The 19,650-nt window shown below is 43.3% G+C and overlaps 1 protein-coding gene across 9 annotated transcripts in view; it reads left to right on the forward strand.

Annotated features, from left to right (window-relative positions):
• Window positions 1-19,650, forward strand: part of LOC139753496 (moesin/ezrin/radixin homolog 1-like) — a 204,117-nt gene that overhangs the window by 92,020 nt on the left and 92,447 nt on the right. For all 9 annotated transcript variants that reach the window (XM_071670132.1, XM_071670177.1, XM_071670207.1 and 6 more), the window contains one exon: window positions 15,906-15,957. In XM_071670132.1, coding sequence (XP_071526233.1) covers window positions 15,946-15,957 — 12 coding nt within the window. In that variant the 5' untranslated portion in view covers window positions 15,906-15,945. The remainder of the gene's footprint in view (window positions 1-15,905; window positions 15,958-19,650) is intronic.

Raw genomic sequence — 19,650 nt, forward strand, 5'->3', positions numbered from 1 at the left:
AAACAAAACAAAACCGAGAGGGGAGGATTTCCAGCCCCCCCGCTCCCTCCCCTTTTAGTCGCCTTCTACGACACGCAGGGAATACGTGGGAAGTATTCTTAATCCCCTATCCCCAGGGATAATATATATATATATATATATATATATATATATATATATATATATATATATATATATATATATACGAAGTGTATACAATATTTTGAACACTACTCTGTTCACTGTATATGTACATTTACGAAGTGTATACGATAATTTGAACGCTACTCTGTTCACTATATATATATGTACATTTACGAAGTGTATACGATGATTTGAACGCTACTCTGTTCACTGTATATGTACATTTACGGTGTGTACGGTATTTTGAGCTCAACTCTTTCTTCACTATCTATATGTACATTACGAAGGGTGTATAGTATTTTGAACACTACTCTCTGCTCACTACATACATTTACGAAATGTTGATCACTGTCCGTTTTTTTTAATGATGAATATGGTTAAAGTAATATTTTTTCTTAAGTAGTTTTGTGTCTTGGGAACTTGGACTCGTATTGCAGTGTGAACTGTTTGGGTTAAATGATTATTGAATATCTCAAGTGTCAGATGGAGAATTAGATATTCATTTTGATAATGAATCTATTACTTTTAAGTTCTCTCGAAACTGAACCGTATTTTCAGAAGTAAAAGGAACCCTTTCATCACCACTATGACATGTTATGACGGAAAAATTTCGACTGTTCGCCCAAGGGATGTGGTAGGAATTTCTCTTCCCCTCCGGTGATATCAGTTATACTGGGCCAGTGACCACGTATAGAAGGTTTCCATTGAGGTTCGATGTGTTGGATACCTATACTGAGTTGGACTTAAGCTATTTTCATTTATATATATATATATATATATATATATATATATATATATATATATATATATATATATATTCATATTATTTTTTTTTTCTTTTAAACTATTCGCCATTTCCCGCGTTAGCGAGGTAGCGTTAAGAACAGAGGACTGGGCCTTTTTTGGAATATCCTCACCTGGCCCCCTCTCTGTTCCTTCTTTTGGAAAATTAAAAAAAAAAAACGAGAGGGGAGATTTCCAGCCCCCCGCTCCCTCCCCTTTTAGTCGCCTTCAACGACACGCAGGGAATACGTGGGAAGTATTCTTACTCCCCTATCCCCAGGGATAATATATATATATATATATATATATATATATATATATATATATATATATATATATATATATATATATATATGAAATGTGTGTGTGTGTGTGTGTATTTCATTCCGCTGAGCGAGACGTTGTGATCCAAAAGGATGATAACCTGGTCTTCATCATGGCCCGGGCAGAACTTGCACCACACATGGCCATCTCTGGTGGAGGGGAATGGGGAAGGTCTTGAAAAGGAAGACGAAATTCACGTGGGCTATCTTGAGGGGGATGTCATCAGGGGAGGTGGTGTTGACCCCAGGCTTTTCCAACACACACACACACACACTCTTCAACGTCTCGACATTAGAGCAGACATGGGCCTCCGTGGTGCAGTGGGTTGGGGTTGCTCATCATGTGTCAATGTGGGTATTCCCTGGGGGTCAGGCCTGCATGGGCTCGAATCCATGAGCGCAGCAGTCAGCCCACACCTAGTTCAGGTGCCCACACTCCCCTCGGAGCTGGTCGATAATTGGGTACCTGGCTTTGTCTGGGATATATATATATATATATATATATATATATATATATATATATATATATATATATATATATATATATATATATATATAAATTGAAGGTATTATACATATATCCTAAGACACGGGGCGACACGAGTGTCAAACTCTCCCCCAGTAACACACAAATAGTGATCAACCATGGGAACACACGGAGTTCACACGGTGCCTCCAAATTCTTAAGTGAGAAGCTCCAGTCATCATCCATCGAGACACACACTGAACGACTCTTCGTCCAGCTTACCGACTTTCTTCTCTGAACCAGAATTACGCAGCGTTTTCACACACAGACACACACACACACACACACACACACACACACACACACACACACACACACACACACACACACACACAGAATACCAAAGTTAGAACTCGCTGATAGTTCAGAAAGTTTGAGGAATGGGAGCTCCACGAGTGTAGAACTCTCTCTCTCTCTCTCTCTCTCTCTCTCTCTCTCTCTCTCTCTCTCTCTCTCTCTCTCTCTCTCTCTCTCTCTCTCTCTCCCTCCCTCCCTCCCTCCCTCCCTCCCTAGCTTGCACGATGGGTAGGATGTCGCCCAGTGAAGAGGAGCTGTGCAGTTTTGTGTACAAGACGGTGTTTTGCTGATGGTGGTGGTGGTAGTAGTAGTAGGAAGAGGGAGTAAATACTGGAGTGTGTGTTGTGTATGAGTGTTATTGTCGTGCGTTGTTACCACTGCAGCTGTAAACCGGCCAGACCTGTTGGAGATTTGTCCTGGCTTGTGTTGGTGGTGGGTCGGGTGTCAGCGGGTTTGTGTGTACTGTGGCAACAGCTTCAGGGTCAGTAAACCACCCGGCAGCCCTCCCTCAGCGGGCCCTTAAACACATACGCTGCAACCACAGCTTCCGTGATGGAGTGGGTCAAGAGTTGCTGACCATGATTCACGCTGGGGCCCCTCGCGGGATTTAGTCTTGGGCGCGGAAGTCTATACCCACTCCCGACCCAGCTGTTCATCCTCTCCTCGGGGCTGGTAGATAAATTGTTGCCAGGTTATAGGCTAGGAATATACACTTCAGAGTAAAGACGTAATACATATATACAAAATTAAGAGACGGGACAACATGAGTGTAAAAGTCTCTCTCCGTAACACACGCTATCACAATCACACAGTTGTCTTCTTAATGCACTTTCACGCCAATATATTCATGAGCATTAATCGAACTGCGTTTTTATCCGTAATAGAGCTGCTCGATGAAGGTCTTACAAAGGTCGAAGGTGTGTGTGTGTGTGTGTGTGTGTGTGTGTCGGAAGGAACTGGCCAAGTCGGTGGAGTTAGTGGAGGAATTCGTTTGTGCTCCTTCCGATAGACCAAGTATCTGTGCAGTGTTTTCAAATAGTCCACACCTTACTACCCTCCTTTTTTCCCCTTAATGGGACAAGGAACCTTTTGGATCTTTGAGCCCTCTTATCACCCTCCTACGACGTCGATGTATTGTACCCCCTACGTGCTCTGTCCTTGCATCCACGTTCCCCCATCTCGTGTGCCCCTCACCGACATACCCTCACATATGTGCTCTTAGTAAATCTGACAGTAAACTTGATGTCAACGAATTGACCTGGGTGAATTGTGGAAAGGGTGGTGCTGGCCATCACCTTGCACGTGGTGGTCGATGTGTTTTTGTGTAATTAATGCCATTCAGAAGGAGGGGCTATTTCTATTAATATGAAACACTTTAAGATATGTGTAAGCTTACATTTCGATGTGCATACATAACATGCCTTCATACATGCGTAGATACTTTTTTAGATTTTGATTTCATAACGTTTGTATGTGATGATCGCGTGTGATAGTGGATAATGAAAGGTGATTGCATATAGCTCAGGTGTTTTGTCAATGAGACATTGACATGTATTGCGTGGCCTCATCGTTGGCCGTGTAGGTGCATGTCTTCTGATTGCCACATAACTAAGGGGACGGACGTAGTTGATATTGTGTAAAGCAGCAGAGGTAACGCTGTTGCCTCACTTGAAGGCGTTGGCATTAACGAAGAGCATAACACATGAGTTTTGAACAAGTGGAGATGAAAGGTGAAAAAATCATATTTTTTCTCGATGCCATTCATTTACATATCAGAATGGCTGCATGTGCCTTATTGACCTTGTGGTGCTGGGAATGGACCCGATAGATAGGAAGAGTATGATGGTATAGTAGAGTATGATAGCTTCACTGATATAGACTAGCAGATTGAGAATTTTGTAGTATAACATAGTATGATAGCTTCAGTGTTACAGATCGATGGATAGTATAATAGCCTAATAGAATATGATATCTTCACTGTTATAGACCAATAGATAGTATGATAAGAGTATGATAGCTTTACTGATATAGACCAATAGATAGTATGATAAGAGTATGATAGCTTTACTGATATAGACCAATAGATAGTATAATAAGAGTATGATAGCTTTACTGATATCCTTGTGCATGCTGAGTGCAACAGTGACACGTGTGTTGATGTTTTGTGAGGTGCAGCAACAGCAGTAGCTGGTCCACGGGCAACCTTGGCATACATTGCACAGCTAAGGTTGCCGGGTCACCACACCTCGTAAAGTCAGTTGGAATATACTGTACGAATTAGATGTGTTAGCTGATATATATATATATATATATATATATATATATATATATATATATATATATATATATATATATATATATATATATGTATAAGGTTAGGCTAGGTTGCATTCTGTCGTAATTCAAAGGAATAGGGTGAACAACAGTGTCATTTAAAGGCTCGGGAGAAATGGTTTGGGAGAATGAGGCTTGTGGTATGCCACTGTTGTAGTGTATGTATGGAGGTGTGACGTCCTTAGTTTGACCTGACCCTCGAGGCGCTGATCAGAGGCCAGGCTATCATACGTATGAGTCATACCATCGTGTTCAAGGTGGATGTGGTCAGTGCCATGAAACGTATCTTTACTTCGCGGCTTGAATCACCCAGGCGTATTGCAAGATCTTTGAGGAATGGCGTTAGGATAATGTGAAGGTGGAAGCAGGACCCTGGCGTCCCCTCTCGGCCTCAGCGGCAGTCTGGTTTTTCTACGGGTTGGGATCGAGTTGCACCCCTTACTGTGGGAGGGGTGTGTTAACGGTGTGGTGGGGGACCAGTGGGGTAACTGGTGTGTCCTGGGGTGAGTGGTTGTATGTGTTATACATGTGGGTAATACATACGCGAGGACAGATAACAGAAGGCCCGGTGGTCTATGATGAGGTTGTCTGTTGGTGAACAGTACATGGAAAGGACAGAGGTTCTCTGTTGGAGGATAAGACATGGGGAAGGACAGAGAACGGAAGACCTGATGGTCTGTAACGAGGTTCTCTGTTGGAGGACAGTACTTGAAGGAAGGCCAGAAAGCAGATATGATGGTGACGAGAAGTTATCTGCTGGAGGACTGCAGTGGTATCCAACATTGCTAATTTGATTCAATGGAGACAGGATAGATAAAGAGGCGGTTTCTCACCGTACACCACCACCCTTGATGTTACTTAATGTTGGGCGAGTTTGTTTCCGTAGATATATAACTGGTTGTTACTGGACGCACGCCAAACATATAAAAAAAAAAAAGAATCTTTAAATGTTCTACAGTTAGAGTGGAGTTGAATCTCCTTTGTTCATTTGGCCTTTTGGAAGGCCTTTAGAATATTGATAGGCTCCAGTTCTTCAGACGTTGCATGAGAATAACCCAGAATGATAACCAGGTGCCGGTACTGCACCGATCAAGTTTCATGTGTTGCTGATCGCTTAGAAATGCAGTAGTCGTGTTGGTAGTTGATATGCTGTGCTTCCTCAAGATCCTCGTTGTCATGCCGTATGCCGGCAGGCGAAAGCTCGCCCCTATGAATAAGGTATTTCCTGCGTGTTGACCCAAGGCCTTGACAGTTACCGTAGAGAGTTGAGTCGGAGAACTGTTGGGGATTTTTACATCTGTTGAAAATGAATGACTTATTTAGTGATTTTCCACTAAACGAGGTTAATGTAGGGTGCACCCAAGAGCGGATTCCCCCAAGAGAATGCCAAGTGAAGAGTAAGAAGGTCGAAACATAAAAGAAGATACGTGTGGGTAAAACCCCTTCAGTACCTTAGGGTCGTCGAGGTAAAAATAAATGAACTGGTGGTGGCATCATCGCTGGCCCAGCTGACGAGAAATCAGCTGATTTTGCCAGCGGGCTCAGCTGGGAAATTGTTGGCGGTGAATTGTGTAGTACTGGTGTAATCAGCTGTTGTCTAGGGGGTGCCTGCCGTGGTTTTTCCGGGTCTACACAACTTCACTTTTAGTATTTGTGATAGAATTATAGTAGCTTAAGATCTGTATAACTCGTAACTACATTTTTTTTTCTTCGTATTCTATTTCTTTTCCTAAGGAGGGAGATAGATTGTTTATCTGTGCGTCTTCCTCTTCCCTACAGTTAAGGTTTTTGCGCCGTTCCCTCATTTTAGTGTTGAATGACTTGAATATTTGTAGGCAAGTACTGTGGCTCACTACCCTCCCACAACCTTTTCATTTTTTTTTTTTTTTTTTTACGAATTTAAAAGGTCATAGATTATATTATGTGGTGCGCTTCCTTGCAGTCTCCGTCATCTGAGACGAAATATTACGTATGGATGTTTCCAAATGTTCTGTACACTGCAAGGGATAAAAATTATGAATTCAGCCGTATCTGCTCTTCTGTAGAGGTCAAAAATCTCAAAAAGAAAAATCTTCACATATATTTTCAATTGTTCATGAAATTTTGTGCCAAGGTAGATTTATATATGCTTTACATTATGCTTATATCAAATTTATGATTGCTCACTTGGCTGTTCATTAGGAGTCAAAGTTCCTTTAAAGCTTTTTTTTCCCCCTCTTAAGTTCTGTTTCGGCCAGTGGTCATGCAATTTGACACAGAGGTGTATTTCCATGTACCCGACATGGTGAAACATTTGTAACAGCCATATATATAGGTCTTGACCGGTACGAACGTGCTGAATATTGTTGGGGTCTTGTATATTTACAAATATATTAAGTTTTACATTTATCTGCTCTCTTGAAAGTGGTGTTAGGCTGGCATTAGAAAGTGGTCGTTGGTCACTCACTAGAAGTGGATGATTCTAGTTTGTGGACCCATTTTTCCCTAGCATTGTGGCAAAGTAGTCTTCACGTACTCGGTAACTGCCACATCCTTGCATTTATCTCGAGTCTTGGCACAAAGATGTTTAAGGTGTATGTGGAGGGAGGTGGACTACTGTCACACACACACACACACACACACACACACACACACACACACACACACACTCACACTCGCACACACACACACACACACACACACACACACACACACACACACACACACACACACACACACACACACACACTTGGCCAGCTTACTGAGCGTTGCGAGAGGCCCATTATAGAAGACAGTAGGAACTTCTTGTTCGGAAGGTTAAGGTAACTTAAGCCAAGAATATCACGGAATATGATTCCAAACTCTGGCTAGTATATAAGGAAAATATGATACTTTTACTATTTAATATGAGGGACATGAAATGGGATACTTAATTACTGACGTCTAATTATGATGAGTGGGAGTCATTAGGGAGTGATGGGATTTCGCCGTGCATGCGAGCGGTATGTTATGTTTAATGAGGAATATTGGCGTATTTGATAGGGTTGGGGGGATGGCCTCGCAGTATCAGCACTACATATTGCCTCTCTTGCATATTATGTAGTTTCTCTTTCATCATTTTAACGTGGTGTTTACCGTCTCTTTAGTTATGTGAATGTTATGACACAATTATTATTATTATTATTATTATTATTATTATTATTATTATTATTATTATTATTATTGGTTATTATTATTATTATTATTATTATTGTTATTATTATTATTATTATTATTATTATTATTATTAATAGTAGTAGTAGTAGTAGTAGTAGTAGCAAGACATGTTCTGGGTATCGTCGTAGTAAGCAGGAGAGGGTGAGTGATGTGTGGGGAAAGTGTGAGGTGAATTATAGGTATGTGTGGTGATTATAAAGACGAGAGTCTCTTGGACCCACTCACCCACCCACCCACCCACCTGCCTGCCAACACCGTGTGTTGTGTGGGGTCACGTTTTGTGGGCCGTCGTTCGTCCCTGGGAGCACAGAAACCCCATCGCTACTTTTATACATATTTTTAGAGCTGTCTTGAGGCAGCTCATAATGGTGTTCGCCCTCCTGGGAGGAGAAAGAGCGGTGCAGTTTGTTCGTGTTGTTCTCTGTTGGTCGCCCTTCCCTCGGGCACCCCAGCGTCGGGATAACGTGCGCACGCGTCTATGTGGCCGAAGGTCTTCGTGTAAGTTTGTCAGTTAATGAAGGAAATAAACGCCCTTGCGTACACACACGTGCGTGAAACTCTCCATGCAGTACTCATGGGTAATTACGCACACACTCCATGAGAAAATAGAGAGCTGCTGTTGGAGGTTTGTATGTTACATGGTAGTGCGCGTTCATTTGCACTATATTCGTGTGTGTGTATATATATATATATATATATATATATATATATATATATATATATATATATATTTTTTTTTTTTTTTTTTTTTTTTTTCCCGCGTTAGCGAGGTAGCGTTAAGAACAGAGGACTGGGCCTTTTAGGGAATATCCTCACCTGGCCATCTTCTCTCTTCCCTCTTTTGAAAAAAAAGAAAAAAAAAAGAGAGAGGGGAGGATTTCCAGCCTCCCGCTCCCTCCCCTTTCAGTCGCCTTCTACGACACGCAGGGAATACGCGGGAAGTATTCTTTCTCCCCTATCCCAAGGGATATATATATATATATATATATATATATATATATATATATATATATATATATATATATATATATGTCTTTGTATGTGACGCGCCACATGCATACAAAAGCGTTTTCCACGAAAAGATTAGATATACTGTATGCTAGTTTTTCCTAACTCCCAGGAAGTCTCTCTCTCTCTCTCTCTCTCTCTCTCTCTCTCTCTCTCTCTCTCTCTCTCTCTCTCTCTCTCGAATAATGAGAAAAGCCGCAGATATCGACATTCTCTGATGTTATCTGTATGTGGCAGCAAATTGTTCCCCTGCCGACCACTCTGGGATTGTTACCTCGCCCGAGTTGCACAAGAATTGTAAAGGAACTCGACATTAAGCTGTGTTGCAGACCAGTACTTGTGAATGTCAGTAGTGTTGTGAAACCCCTACGACAGATTACTGTGTTGTCGGAAAGTGTTCTCTCTCTCTCTCTCTCTCTCTCTCTCTCTCTCTCTCTCTCTCTCTCTCTCTCTCTCTCTCCCCACCCGGTCGGGCCTGAAGATCAGCGGGTAGAGATTTAGTGTGGTGGAAATGTATAATGTGATAACTGTAGCGGTAGATCAGAGATGGCGGTGAGTGAGTTTAATCTCTCCACAGACAACGCCTTTATGGTGTGGCCTGGGCGAGACAGCACCTGCACATGACGAGGTGGAGTGTTTAAGAGTATGTATGTGAATATGAGGCAAGTTATACGCAGTTGGTGTTCAGGGCCCCATATATTCAGTACAGCGAGGTATGGGTCAGTAGCCATCAGTAGTCAGTAGTCTGTTTCCTTGCGCTACCTCGCAAACGCGGGAGACAGCGACAAAGAAAAAAAAAATATATATATATATATATATATATATATATATATATATATATATATATATATATATATATATATATATATATATATGTGTGTGTGTGTGTGTGACGTTACAGTGGTGGACTGAGGGCCCCATACATTCAGTACTGTACTCTACAAGTACGGAACAGGATAGGTCTTTACATATGGGCAGCAAAGATGTATATGTAATACATATATGGTTGCAGAGTTGGGCTAAGGGCCACATATAGGAATCAGTATATAGATACTGGGAGGTTGTGGCATGGGTCAGCACTGGTACATTATACATGCACAGTAGAGCAGCATGTTAAACAAATTACAGACGGGCGCCGTAACTCGTATGGATTCCTAACACACACACACATGATTACCAGTTCAATTACCACGCACAAGGCAAAGTCTATAGCATTACTGGGGGGAAGGGGTCACATTGGCTCACAGGGACCTTGGGGAAGATAGGGAGGGGGGAAACCTTATTAGTGGTGATCGCTCGGGATCTCCAAACATTATCCAGAGATAGATCGTCGTCATTGTCGTTGTGGACAATGGGCGTTGACCTTATCGGTCGTGAGGGAGGCATACCAGTTTCACCTGATGAACAAGAGAAGAGAGAAGGTTGTGTGTGGGGGGAGGGTGGAGAGACGCCCCCCTTAATGAGTGTGACCTCCTCCCGACTCGTACCTCTCCCTGGGGTGTGTGTGTGTGTGTCGTACCGTACCCCCCCCCCCCCCCCATCCTCGGGCACCCAGCTGCTGCTGCCCTCCCTCAGGGCCATCCATGTGTTGCAATACCTCCTCCTCCGCCGTGAGTGCCCATGTTACATCCCCTGAATACTTAACCTTCGTCGTTAAGGTTCGACTCTCTTGTGTCACATCCCATTGTGAGGGCTCCTCACATCCACGTTATCGAGGCCCGAGATTTTGTTTTTCTCTTGAAATTTTGAAAATTTGTCTAAAATTGTGTCATGGTCGTTTCTGTGAATTTCAAACTAAGTGAAATGATATTTTGTGACCAGTTTTATTTTTTTTTTACTTTAAAGGTACTTGAAACATATATTTGTAAATGCAGTACAAGTACCAGGTGGTAGTATTTCAGTAGGGCAGTGATACCAGAAGGGAGTATGTAGGTGTGTGTGTGTGTGGGGGTTAGTGGTAGGGTGTGGGGCGACCCTGTGAGGAGGCAGTGTTTGTGTTGGACGCCCGCCAGAAAGCCCCTCTCACCTGCTTGTGTGTGTGTGTGTGTGTGTGTGTGTGTGTGTGACGGACGGAGGGAATACTTAACGGCGAGATTTTGTCAAAAAAGAAAACGAAAGGCAGGACTATCGCTCGGTGCTCACCGAAGGAAATGATAGTCACATAGAACGAACGAGTCGTGTGAATTACATGTTTTCAGTTGTCATGTGTAAGATTGTTTGTTTATGGACTGGAAGCCAGCTGCCCACGTGTGGCTGAGGCAGGATAAAAAGACAGTAACTGGAGCCAAAGCAGTGACACACGACACCCAATTTTGTATATGGAAAAAGAACTGTACTGACAAGTGCTCACGAGGCCCCATTACTCAATACCCTCAGTTTCTAATTTCAGTCGGCCAGGCTATTGTATTTCCAATTATCGATATTTATTGTCTCGTTTATTTTTGTTATCCTTTTATGTCAGTTTATGCATTTTTAAGGATAGTTCATGCGTTGGAAGACCAGTTCAGGGCTACATGAAGACGTCTTAAGACCATGATTGTGATTATCATCGTCTCCACTTAACCTCTTTTTTCCCTCTAGTGTGGGTACTTCGATGGCTTCTCACCGCAGGTTGTTCCGCTTAATCATGGCCCCATTCTTGTGGCATTCCTTTTTAAACCTTCAACAGATCCTTGTGGCTCTCATGGGGGAGACCTAGGGTAGAAGAGGTGCATTCTCCACCTTTCTTCAACCATAACGTCGCCAGATCCTAAACGAGTATTTTTGGTTTGTGTTTGAGGACACTTTTGATGCTCACTAGAATTTAATATGCTTTTCTTAAAGCCTTCTGATGCTATTATCCAGGCGTACTATTGATATCAGCAAGTTTCCCTTTTCATCCTATCCAAAGTTCCTTTTTCAGTATGATTCTTGAAGCTTGTTACCTCTGTTATGTAATCACAGTCAGATCTCCTTTTGCATCTCCCATCATTACTGCTAATAATCATTTATTTGAATTTAACTTAATCAGCCACTATTTTGACCTTTTCTCTGGCTTGCCCAAAATTTGTTGCAAGTGTCTGCACTCACGGAAGCCCTTGAGCATCATCAGCAAAATACTGAGGTACAATCCAGTTCCGTAAGGTGCATCAGTTATGTAGGTCAGAAATTATAGTGGTCTCTATAGCAAGCCCTGTGGGTCTCCGCTTGTTACCTTCACCCAGTTTGATTAGGCTTTTCATACATTCGTTCTTTGCATCCTTCCAGCGACTTGGTTTTCAGTACATTTAACTTGATTCCATGTAAACCAGTCTGATGTTGTAACGTCTTGGAAGACTTGTCGTGTGGAACAAATACACTCGTCAGTCCATGCAGAATCTAGGGCCTTTTCGGATTACAGTATACCCTCAGTCCATTCAGAATCGAAGGAACTCTGGTAGTAATACACCATCAGGCCATGCCGCATCGAAGACCTTCTTGTAGTCCAGAACACCATCAATCCTTGCAGTGCCGAAGGCCTGATAGTCCAGTACACCATTAGTCCGCACAGTATCACTGGTAGTCCGGTACACCATCAGTCCACGCAGTGTCACTGGTAGTCCAGTACACCATCAGTCCACACAGTATCACTGGTAGTCCAGTACACCATCAGTCCACACACTATCACCGGTAGTCCAGTACACCATCAGTCCACGCAGTATCATTGTAGTCCAGTACACCATCAGTCCACACAGTATCACTGGTAGTCCAGTACACCATCAGTCCACGCAGTATCACTGTAGTCCAGTACACCATCAGTCCACACAGTATCACTGGTAGTCCAGTACACCATCAGTCCACGCAGTATCACTGTAGTCCAGTACACCATCAGTCCACACAGTATCACTGGTAGTCCAGTACACCATCAGTCCACGCAGTATCACTGTAGTCCAGTACACCATCAGTCCACACAGTATCACTGGTAGTCCAGTACACCATCAGTCCACGCAGTATCACTGTAGTCCAGTACACCATCAGTCCACACAGTATCACTGGTAGTCCAGTACACCATCAGTCCACGCAGTATCACTGTAGTCCAGTACACCATCAGTCCACACAGTATCACTGGTAGTCCAGTACACAATCAGCCGACTCTTATCTATCAAAACGTTGCTTTCTTCCTTGCAGAAGCCCTGTACACTAGTACCATATGAAATATTATCTATAACATCGTTTTTTACTGTCAGAAATTCACTTATTGTCTCTTTAGTGGTTATATTTCCCAGCAGTTTACTGACCACGCCGTGAAAGCAGTGGTCTGTAGTTTAGCAAACTGTCTCTCCCAAAGAGAGAGAGAGAGAAGAAAGTCAATTGAAGAGAAATTGAAATGTCAGTGAGACGGTGACTGTGGACTTCACTGTCTTAACACATGTTGGGTGTAATGATAGCTTGTCTGAGCTATCTCCCATTCGAAGCTATGATAGCATGTCTGTGCTGTCTTGCATTCGGTGCTGTGACAGCCCGTTCTTGGTGTCTCATTCACATTGGGAGTTATGATGTCTCGTCTATGTTATCTTACATTCGGTATTATGATAGCGTGTCTTTGTTATCTTGCCCATATGATGAGGTGCTATGATAGCTCGTCTCTGCTATCTTACATTCGTTGCTATGATAGCACGTCCGTGCTATCTGTGTACGCAGTTTGCCACTCTTAACTGGTTTGGGAGTAACCCGGGAAAGACAGATAACAGAGGAGACTTGGTCGTCCATGACGAGGTTATCTGTGGTCACAGTCTCATTTGTAGTTGAGACAGTTTAGGAAACCGGAATGTTTGTTAGTGCTTTGTGTTGGATGTGCCTAGAAAAATTCGACCACACTCAATCCTTTGAGTACCTCTGTACACCGAAATGACACCTGGTGTCCTCAGAAGAAATCATACAAATTCATTCCTAAGTCACTTTGTTGTAGAAGATGGGCGTTACGTCAGAGATGTGAGTTTCCGCTCTCGTAAGATTGGAAACCTGGATTTTGCTACGAATTCGTATCGGTATAGGCAGCATCACGTTCACATATGCTGGACAGAACGCGGGAGGAACAGAGTAACTGGGGTACTTTATACACACAGCAACGCATATGATCGAGGCAACCGGATGAAATTACTGAAATACTTGAGAATGTGGCTTAGATTTTCCTAAAACTTCGTCTTTTCATCTCCAATAATGGAGTAAGCAAGGACTGAATTTGTAATATTCTCCCTGGACACGATACGTAACCCTGAGAGGTTGTGTTATGACGTAATAAGCTCAAGTACTTGGTACCACTACCTTATAAGTTACTCAAGGCCGTGGACTCCTTCGCTGATGGCACGTTTTTTATTATTATTTTTTCAATTTATTTATTATGGAGTGTGTGTTAACTTTCTCATAGAGGGATCAGGGAGAGCCCAACGAGGATATTTTTGATATTTCTACAAGCTGTGGTGGGAAACGAGAGGATACATATATATATTACTAAAGGATATCTTACCTTCTAATGCAATTAGGTTTAGGTATGTAGATGATGTTCTTTGTGTTTGGCCAACAAATGAAAATTTACTAATATTTCTCCCCTTACTTAACAATTTAGTACCTTCCATCAAATTTACGGTGGAAAATGAAAATAATGGTATGTTACCAGTTTTAGATTGCATGATCCATAGACAAGGAAACAAGTTTAAGTTTAGCATATACAGAAAACCCACCAATGTATGCTCATATATCCATTATTACTCATCTCAACATGACAGAGTTAAATTATCATCATTTCAATCTATGTTCCTTAGGGCATTACGTATTTGCAGTCCAGAGTTTATTGATGATGAGTTCGAGAAGATATATTCTATTGGATCTACGTTAAAGTACCCTAGATCTTTCATTAATAAATCCTTTAAGTTAGCAAAGAAATCATTTTATAGAGTTGAGCCCAAACCTCCCATTGACACCAAGAATCTTTTAGTTCTCCCTTTTAATAATAATTTCACTTTGCTTCCCATGTTGCTTAAATCCTTTAATGTAAATTTTGCCTTTAGCAACAATAATACTATAAAGAATATCTTAATCAGGAATTCACCAGAAAATTCCCTTGGATGCATCTATAAAGTGCCTTGTGGAAACTGATAAATTTTATGTTGGTGAGACTGGTAAGGATCTTTCTGTTAGACTTAAGCAACATAAATATAGTATAAGAACGGGACAAGAATCATATGCCTTGTTTAATCGTGTTAAAAACTATAATCATTGTATTGACTGGAGTAACGCCATCTCAGTTATTAACTCTATTACCAAGAGAAATATCATTGAATCTTCTATTATTAAATACACAAAGAATTATAATCTTAATATTAGTGATGGTCTATACAAATTAGATAACTTTATTGTTGATAAGATTTGTAAAATGATAAGTTTATGAACGCTCGTTGTATGTTTTGGACAATCACATGTTTACCAAATGGCGTCCTAGCTTCGTCTCTTCGATGTATATCAACTGACTGTTATGTTTCTCGTGTCTCCCCTTATGATGTGATTATTACACGAAAGTGCACTTGGGAACTTTTCGTGTTTCATTTTCCCCGTGGACTCATAAGAATATATATATATATATATATATATATATATATATATATATATATATATATATATATATATATATATATATATATATATATTATCCCTGGGGATAGGGGAGAAAGAATACTTCCCACGTATTCCCTGCGTGTCGTAGAAGGCGACTGAAAGGGAAGGGAGCAGGGGGCTGGAAATCCTTCCCTCTTTTTTTTTTTTTTTTTTTTTTTTTAACTTTCCAAAAGAAGGTACAGAGAAGGGGGTCAGGTGAGGATATTCCCTCTAAGGCCCAGTCCTCTGTTCTTAATGCTACCTCGCTAATGCGGGAAATGGCGAATAGAAAGAGAAAGAAAAAAATATATAATCTTATTTGTCTTTGTATTTATTGGATGATTTACTCTCTCTCTCTCTCTCTCTCTCTCTCTCTCTCTCTCTCTCTCTCTCTCTCTCTCTCTCTCTCTCTCTCTCTCTCTCTCACGTGGATTTGTATAAAGAACTTGTGTTATTATAAGGAGAGTTCTCCAGTTTCACCGAGTGTGACTTGGATATTTTTGCCCATTTACCTCGTCGATTGTTAGAGCGCCACGGAGCTGCTGTGTTGGCCGGGGTGAACACCTGACATTTATCATGTACCTTTGGGGCTGCTCAGGGGAGACTGAACCATTATCACGTCTTCCTTAATGTTAGAATTAAATAAGGAATGTGTTTGAATACGCTGTTGACAGTGCGATGCCTAATACATGTTTCCCTTCTTCCAGATAGTGTCAGGTCCAAGGAAGCATAGCATCAGTCATCAAGATGCCGAAGCCGGTAAGTACCCGAGATTTTTCATTGTTGTTGTGGGAGGTGGCTGCGGTGACGTCACGGTGACGTGAAGGGTGTCGCTGTGACGTCACCGAGCCCCTGCACGGCGCTTTTAATTACCCTGATGCTTGTACTGCAAACAAGTGAACCTGTTTCACTTTTTTTTCCCCCTGAGGAGAAACAGAGATATTAGTTCGGGTTTTATGTATATTTTGATAAGCAAAGGCCATCAAATATTTTTCTTTTCTAGTATGGTTGAATCATGTGGTCCTGAAACGTGTATGTAAATTCATTCATGTCATAAGAAGAGGAAAAAAAAGTTCCCTCTGAAGTTTCACTGTTATTTGGGTTCATGATAACTGGGGATTCTCGGTTATCTGCTATCATTTTTCGCCGGGATGTCCACTTGCGGCCTGCTTCTCGGAAAACATTTATCGAAACCGGCCGGTGTCTACTGCTGGTGCAGGAGGTGATGTAGTGTGTCAAGTGGTATTTCGAAACCGGCCGGTGTCTACTGCTGGTGCAGGAGGTGATGTAGTGCTGTCAAGTGGTATTTCGAAACCGGCCGGTGTCTACTGCTGGTGCAGGAGGTGATGTAGTGCTTCAAGTGGTATTTCGAAACCGGCCGGTATCTACTGCTGGTGCAGGAGGTGATGTAGTGTGTCAAGTGGTATTTCCTGGGATGTTTCAGATGATCAGCTCGCAATTTCCGGAGATACGGGTTATTTGATATCCCGAGTGTGTGTTGTGTGTGTGTTGTGTGTGTGTGTTGTGTGTGTGTGTGTGTGTGTGTGTGTATGTGTTGCTTGTGAAATTTCGAGTTGCAGGATTGACATTGTGCTGTGTTGTGGTTGGAAACTTGGTGGTTGATGTGTTGCAGGGGTAATGGTATGAATGTTGCTGGGGTGTTGGGAGGTGTGTTGCAGGAGTTTTCGTTGATTTGTTGCAGAGGTGTTGGTTGATGTGTTGCAAGGGTTTCGGATGGCGTGTTGCAGGGTGTGTGTGTGTGTGTGTGTGTGTGTGTGTGTGTGTGTGTGTGTGTGATGGTCATGAAGATAGGGCCACTCTCCCCATGGCAGTATAGTAAGGCTGCTTCCAGTGCAAATGTCCTCTATCATGTGGGTCCTCTGCCTCGCCCACTGATTGATTCCCCCGCCACACAACACACACACACACACACACACAGCCTACGTCATATTTACATATGATACATGCATCCTTCTGACATATTCACCTTTTTAATTGAGACAGTCAACACCACCTTCCTACTGTTACTATCACCGTTCACCATTTCTCTCCCCACATTTTATCGCCACCACCACGATCCCCATCACCACCACCACGATCCCCACCATCACCACCACCACGATCCCCATCACCACCACCACCACGATCCCCACCACCACCACCACCACCACCACCACCACGATCCCCACCACCACCACCACCATCACCACCATCACCACCACCACGATCCCCACCACCACCACCACCATCACCACCATCACCACCACCACGATCCCCACCACCACCACCACCACCACGATCCCCACCACCACCACCACCATCACCACCACCATCACCACCACCACGATCCCCACCACCACCACCACCATCACCACCACCACCACCACCACCACCACCACGATCCCCACCACCACCACGATCCCCACCACCACCACCATCACCACCACCACGATCCCCACCACCACGATCCCCACCACCACCACCACCATCACCACCACCACCACCACCACCACGATCCCCACCACCACCACCACGATCCCCACCACCACGATCCCCACCACCACCACCACCATCACCACCACCACCACCACCACCACGATCCCCACCACCACCACCACCATCACCACCACCACGATCCCCACCACCACCACCACCACCACCACCACTAACCTTCACCAGTACATCTTGTCTGTCTGCCGCCACCATCCCCATGGAGTAGATACGTACCACTGGGCTAGACGGGGGCCCCGAGGACGTGGAACCCAGTGAGGCGTTTGGTCGATAACAACGTTAAGAGCGAGAGATTGTTAATTAATGCCCCCGTGTTCGAAGCCAGGGGAAACTAGTAACATATTCTCGTAATGTAACCGTCTCACCCTGTTATGGAGGGAGGCCCCTTTAAGAATAACCTTTTTTTTTTTTTTTAATAACCCGATCGCCCCTGGCACTGACACTCGTACTGGGAAACCCACACTGGGCACCCAACTTACGAAATGTATTTTGTCAGTGCTCGAGCCGACTGTCACCAACTTGAGGCAGGTGGTCGACTCCGTTCGCACCTTAATAACTGGTACAATTACAGCAGTCGATAATTTATTTATTTGTTTCTAGTATAGTTTGTAGGCTCCTCATGTGGAGGGGGGGGGGGGGGTCTTGGTTGAACTCAGTCACGAAGGACAAGATTGAAGAAGTCTTTAAGTGATAAGTGGTGCCCCTTACCTTGGATTGTGTGCTTCAAGGGAGAGACGCACACACATGACTCGCCCTACATTCTTGCTTTTCGACACACTCGGCTCTCGCTACATTCCCTTGCTTTCGCGTGGAACATTCTCCCGTTCCAGATAATTGCGAGTCTCACTTCCTCGTAAAGAATTACTTGCACATTGTGTCCAAGGATTGTGCACAGATGATATTCGACAACAGAGCAAGAAACTTGGAAAAGAAAGCTTCCTCAGTTCGGAGGTTCGTATATGATGAGTAGGTTCGAGGTCCGTTTTGTATATATTTAGGTTAGTGATTCGTCTGTATATTTGGCCACTAGTACTGTGTATAGGAAACCGTATTAATCCTCTGAATTTTCGCCTTTCTCAATAAGCCGATAGTAACACTTGCAACACTTGCCCTTATATGCTCTACGCTGGTTTACCGAGAATAATTAGTAGGATTTAGACCGAAGCTTGACGAACTTGATTGCTTAACCCCTTGAGAGCGGCGGTATGACCCTTGGGTACAACGGCCTGGCCTTTGACCTGACCCTTGAGGGTCAGACCAGAGGCCAGGCCGTCATACCCAATGGAATGGAACCCTCGTCCTCAAAGAGGCATGCAGACGTTGAGGACATGGATGGGTGTATGACGATTTCAGAAGTCAAGTCTCGTTTAGATACAAACGGGCGATGATGATGATGATGGTATGTGCAGGTATTGCCTGTGTGTGTGTGTATGTGTGTAGAGTAAGCATGGGCTCCTCCCGGCCACTTGATCAAGCCTAGTCAAACGGTACCACGTAACGATTACCCTCTTGGGCATCACGCTGGCCACTGGCTCTCGGGTGGTGGTGGGGTGTGTGTGTGGTGAGCCGGGTCGTTAACCCAGGCGTGTTCTCGCAGGGTCGAAAAACAAGATCGACATCTCTGAAGCAGCGTTGCTGTGTGTTCCATGATGGTCCCTCTCTGGCGCCCAGCCGCTGTTCCCCCTCGGTGACATCGGCGATTCGATATTGTTTCTTGTTACGTGGATTATTCACTGGGATTATGATTAGTGACTGATGAAGAGCAGCGATTGGTTTAACTTTTGTTTGAGCAAGGGCTTGTGATGAGTGTGCTGTGAGATGAGGAGCATTGCTTGTTGAGCAGTAGAACGTGTTGATAATAATGTGAGTGCGTGCCGGATGTAGTTGTACTTCACGATACTTTGTGTTTTGGAGTGCGTGATGAATTTTCCTAACTCTTTT

Source organism: Panulirus ornatus, chromosome 2 (assembly GCF_036320965.1).
Source record: "Panulirus ornatus isolate Po-2019 chromosome 2, ASM3632096v1, whole genome shotgun sequence".
NCBI classification, from domain to species: domain Eukaryota; kingdom Metazoa; phylum Arthropoda; class Malacostraca; order Decapoda; family Palinuridae; genus Panulirus; species Panulirus ornatus.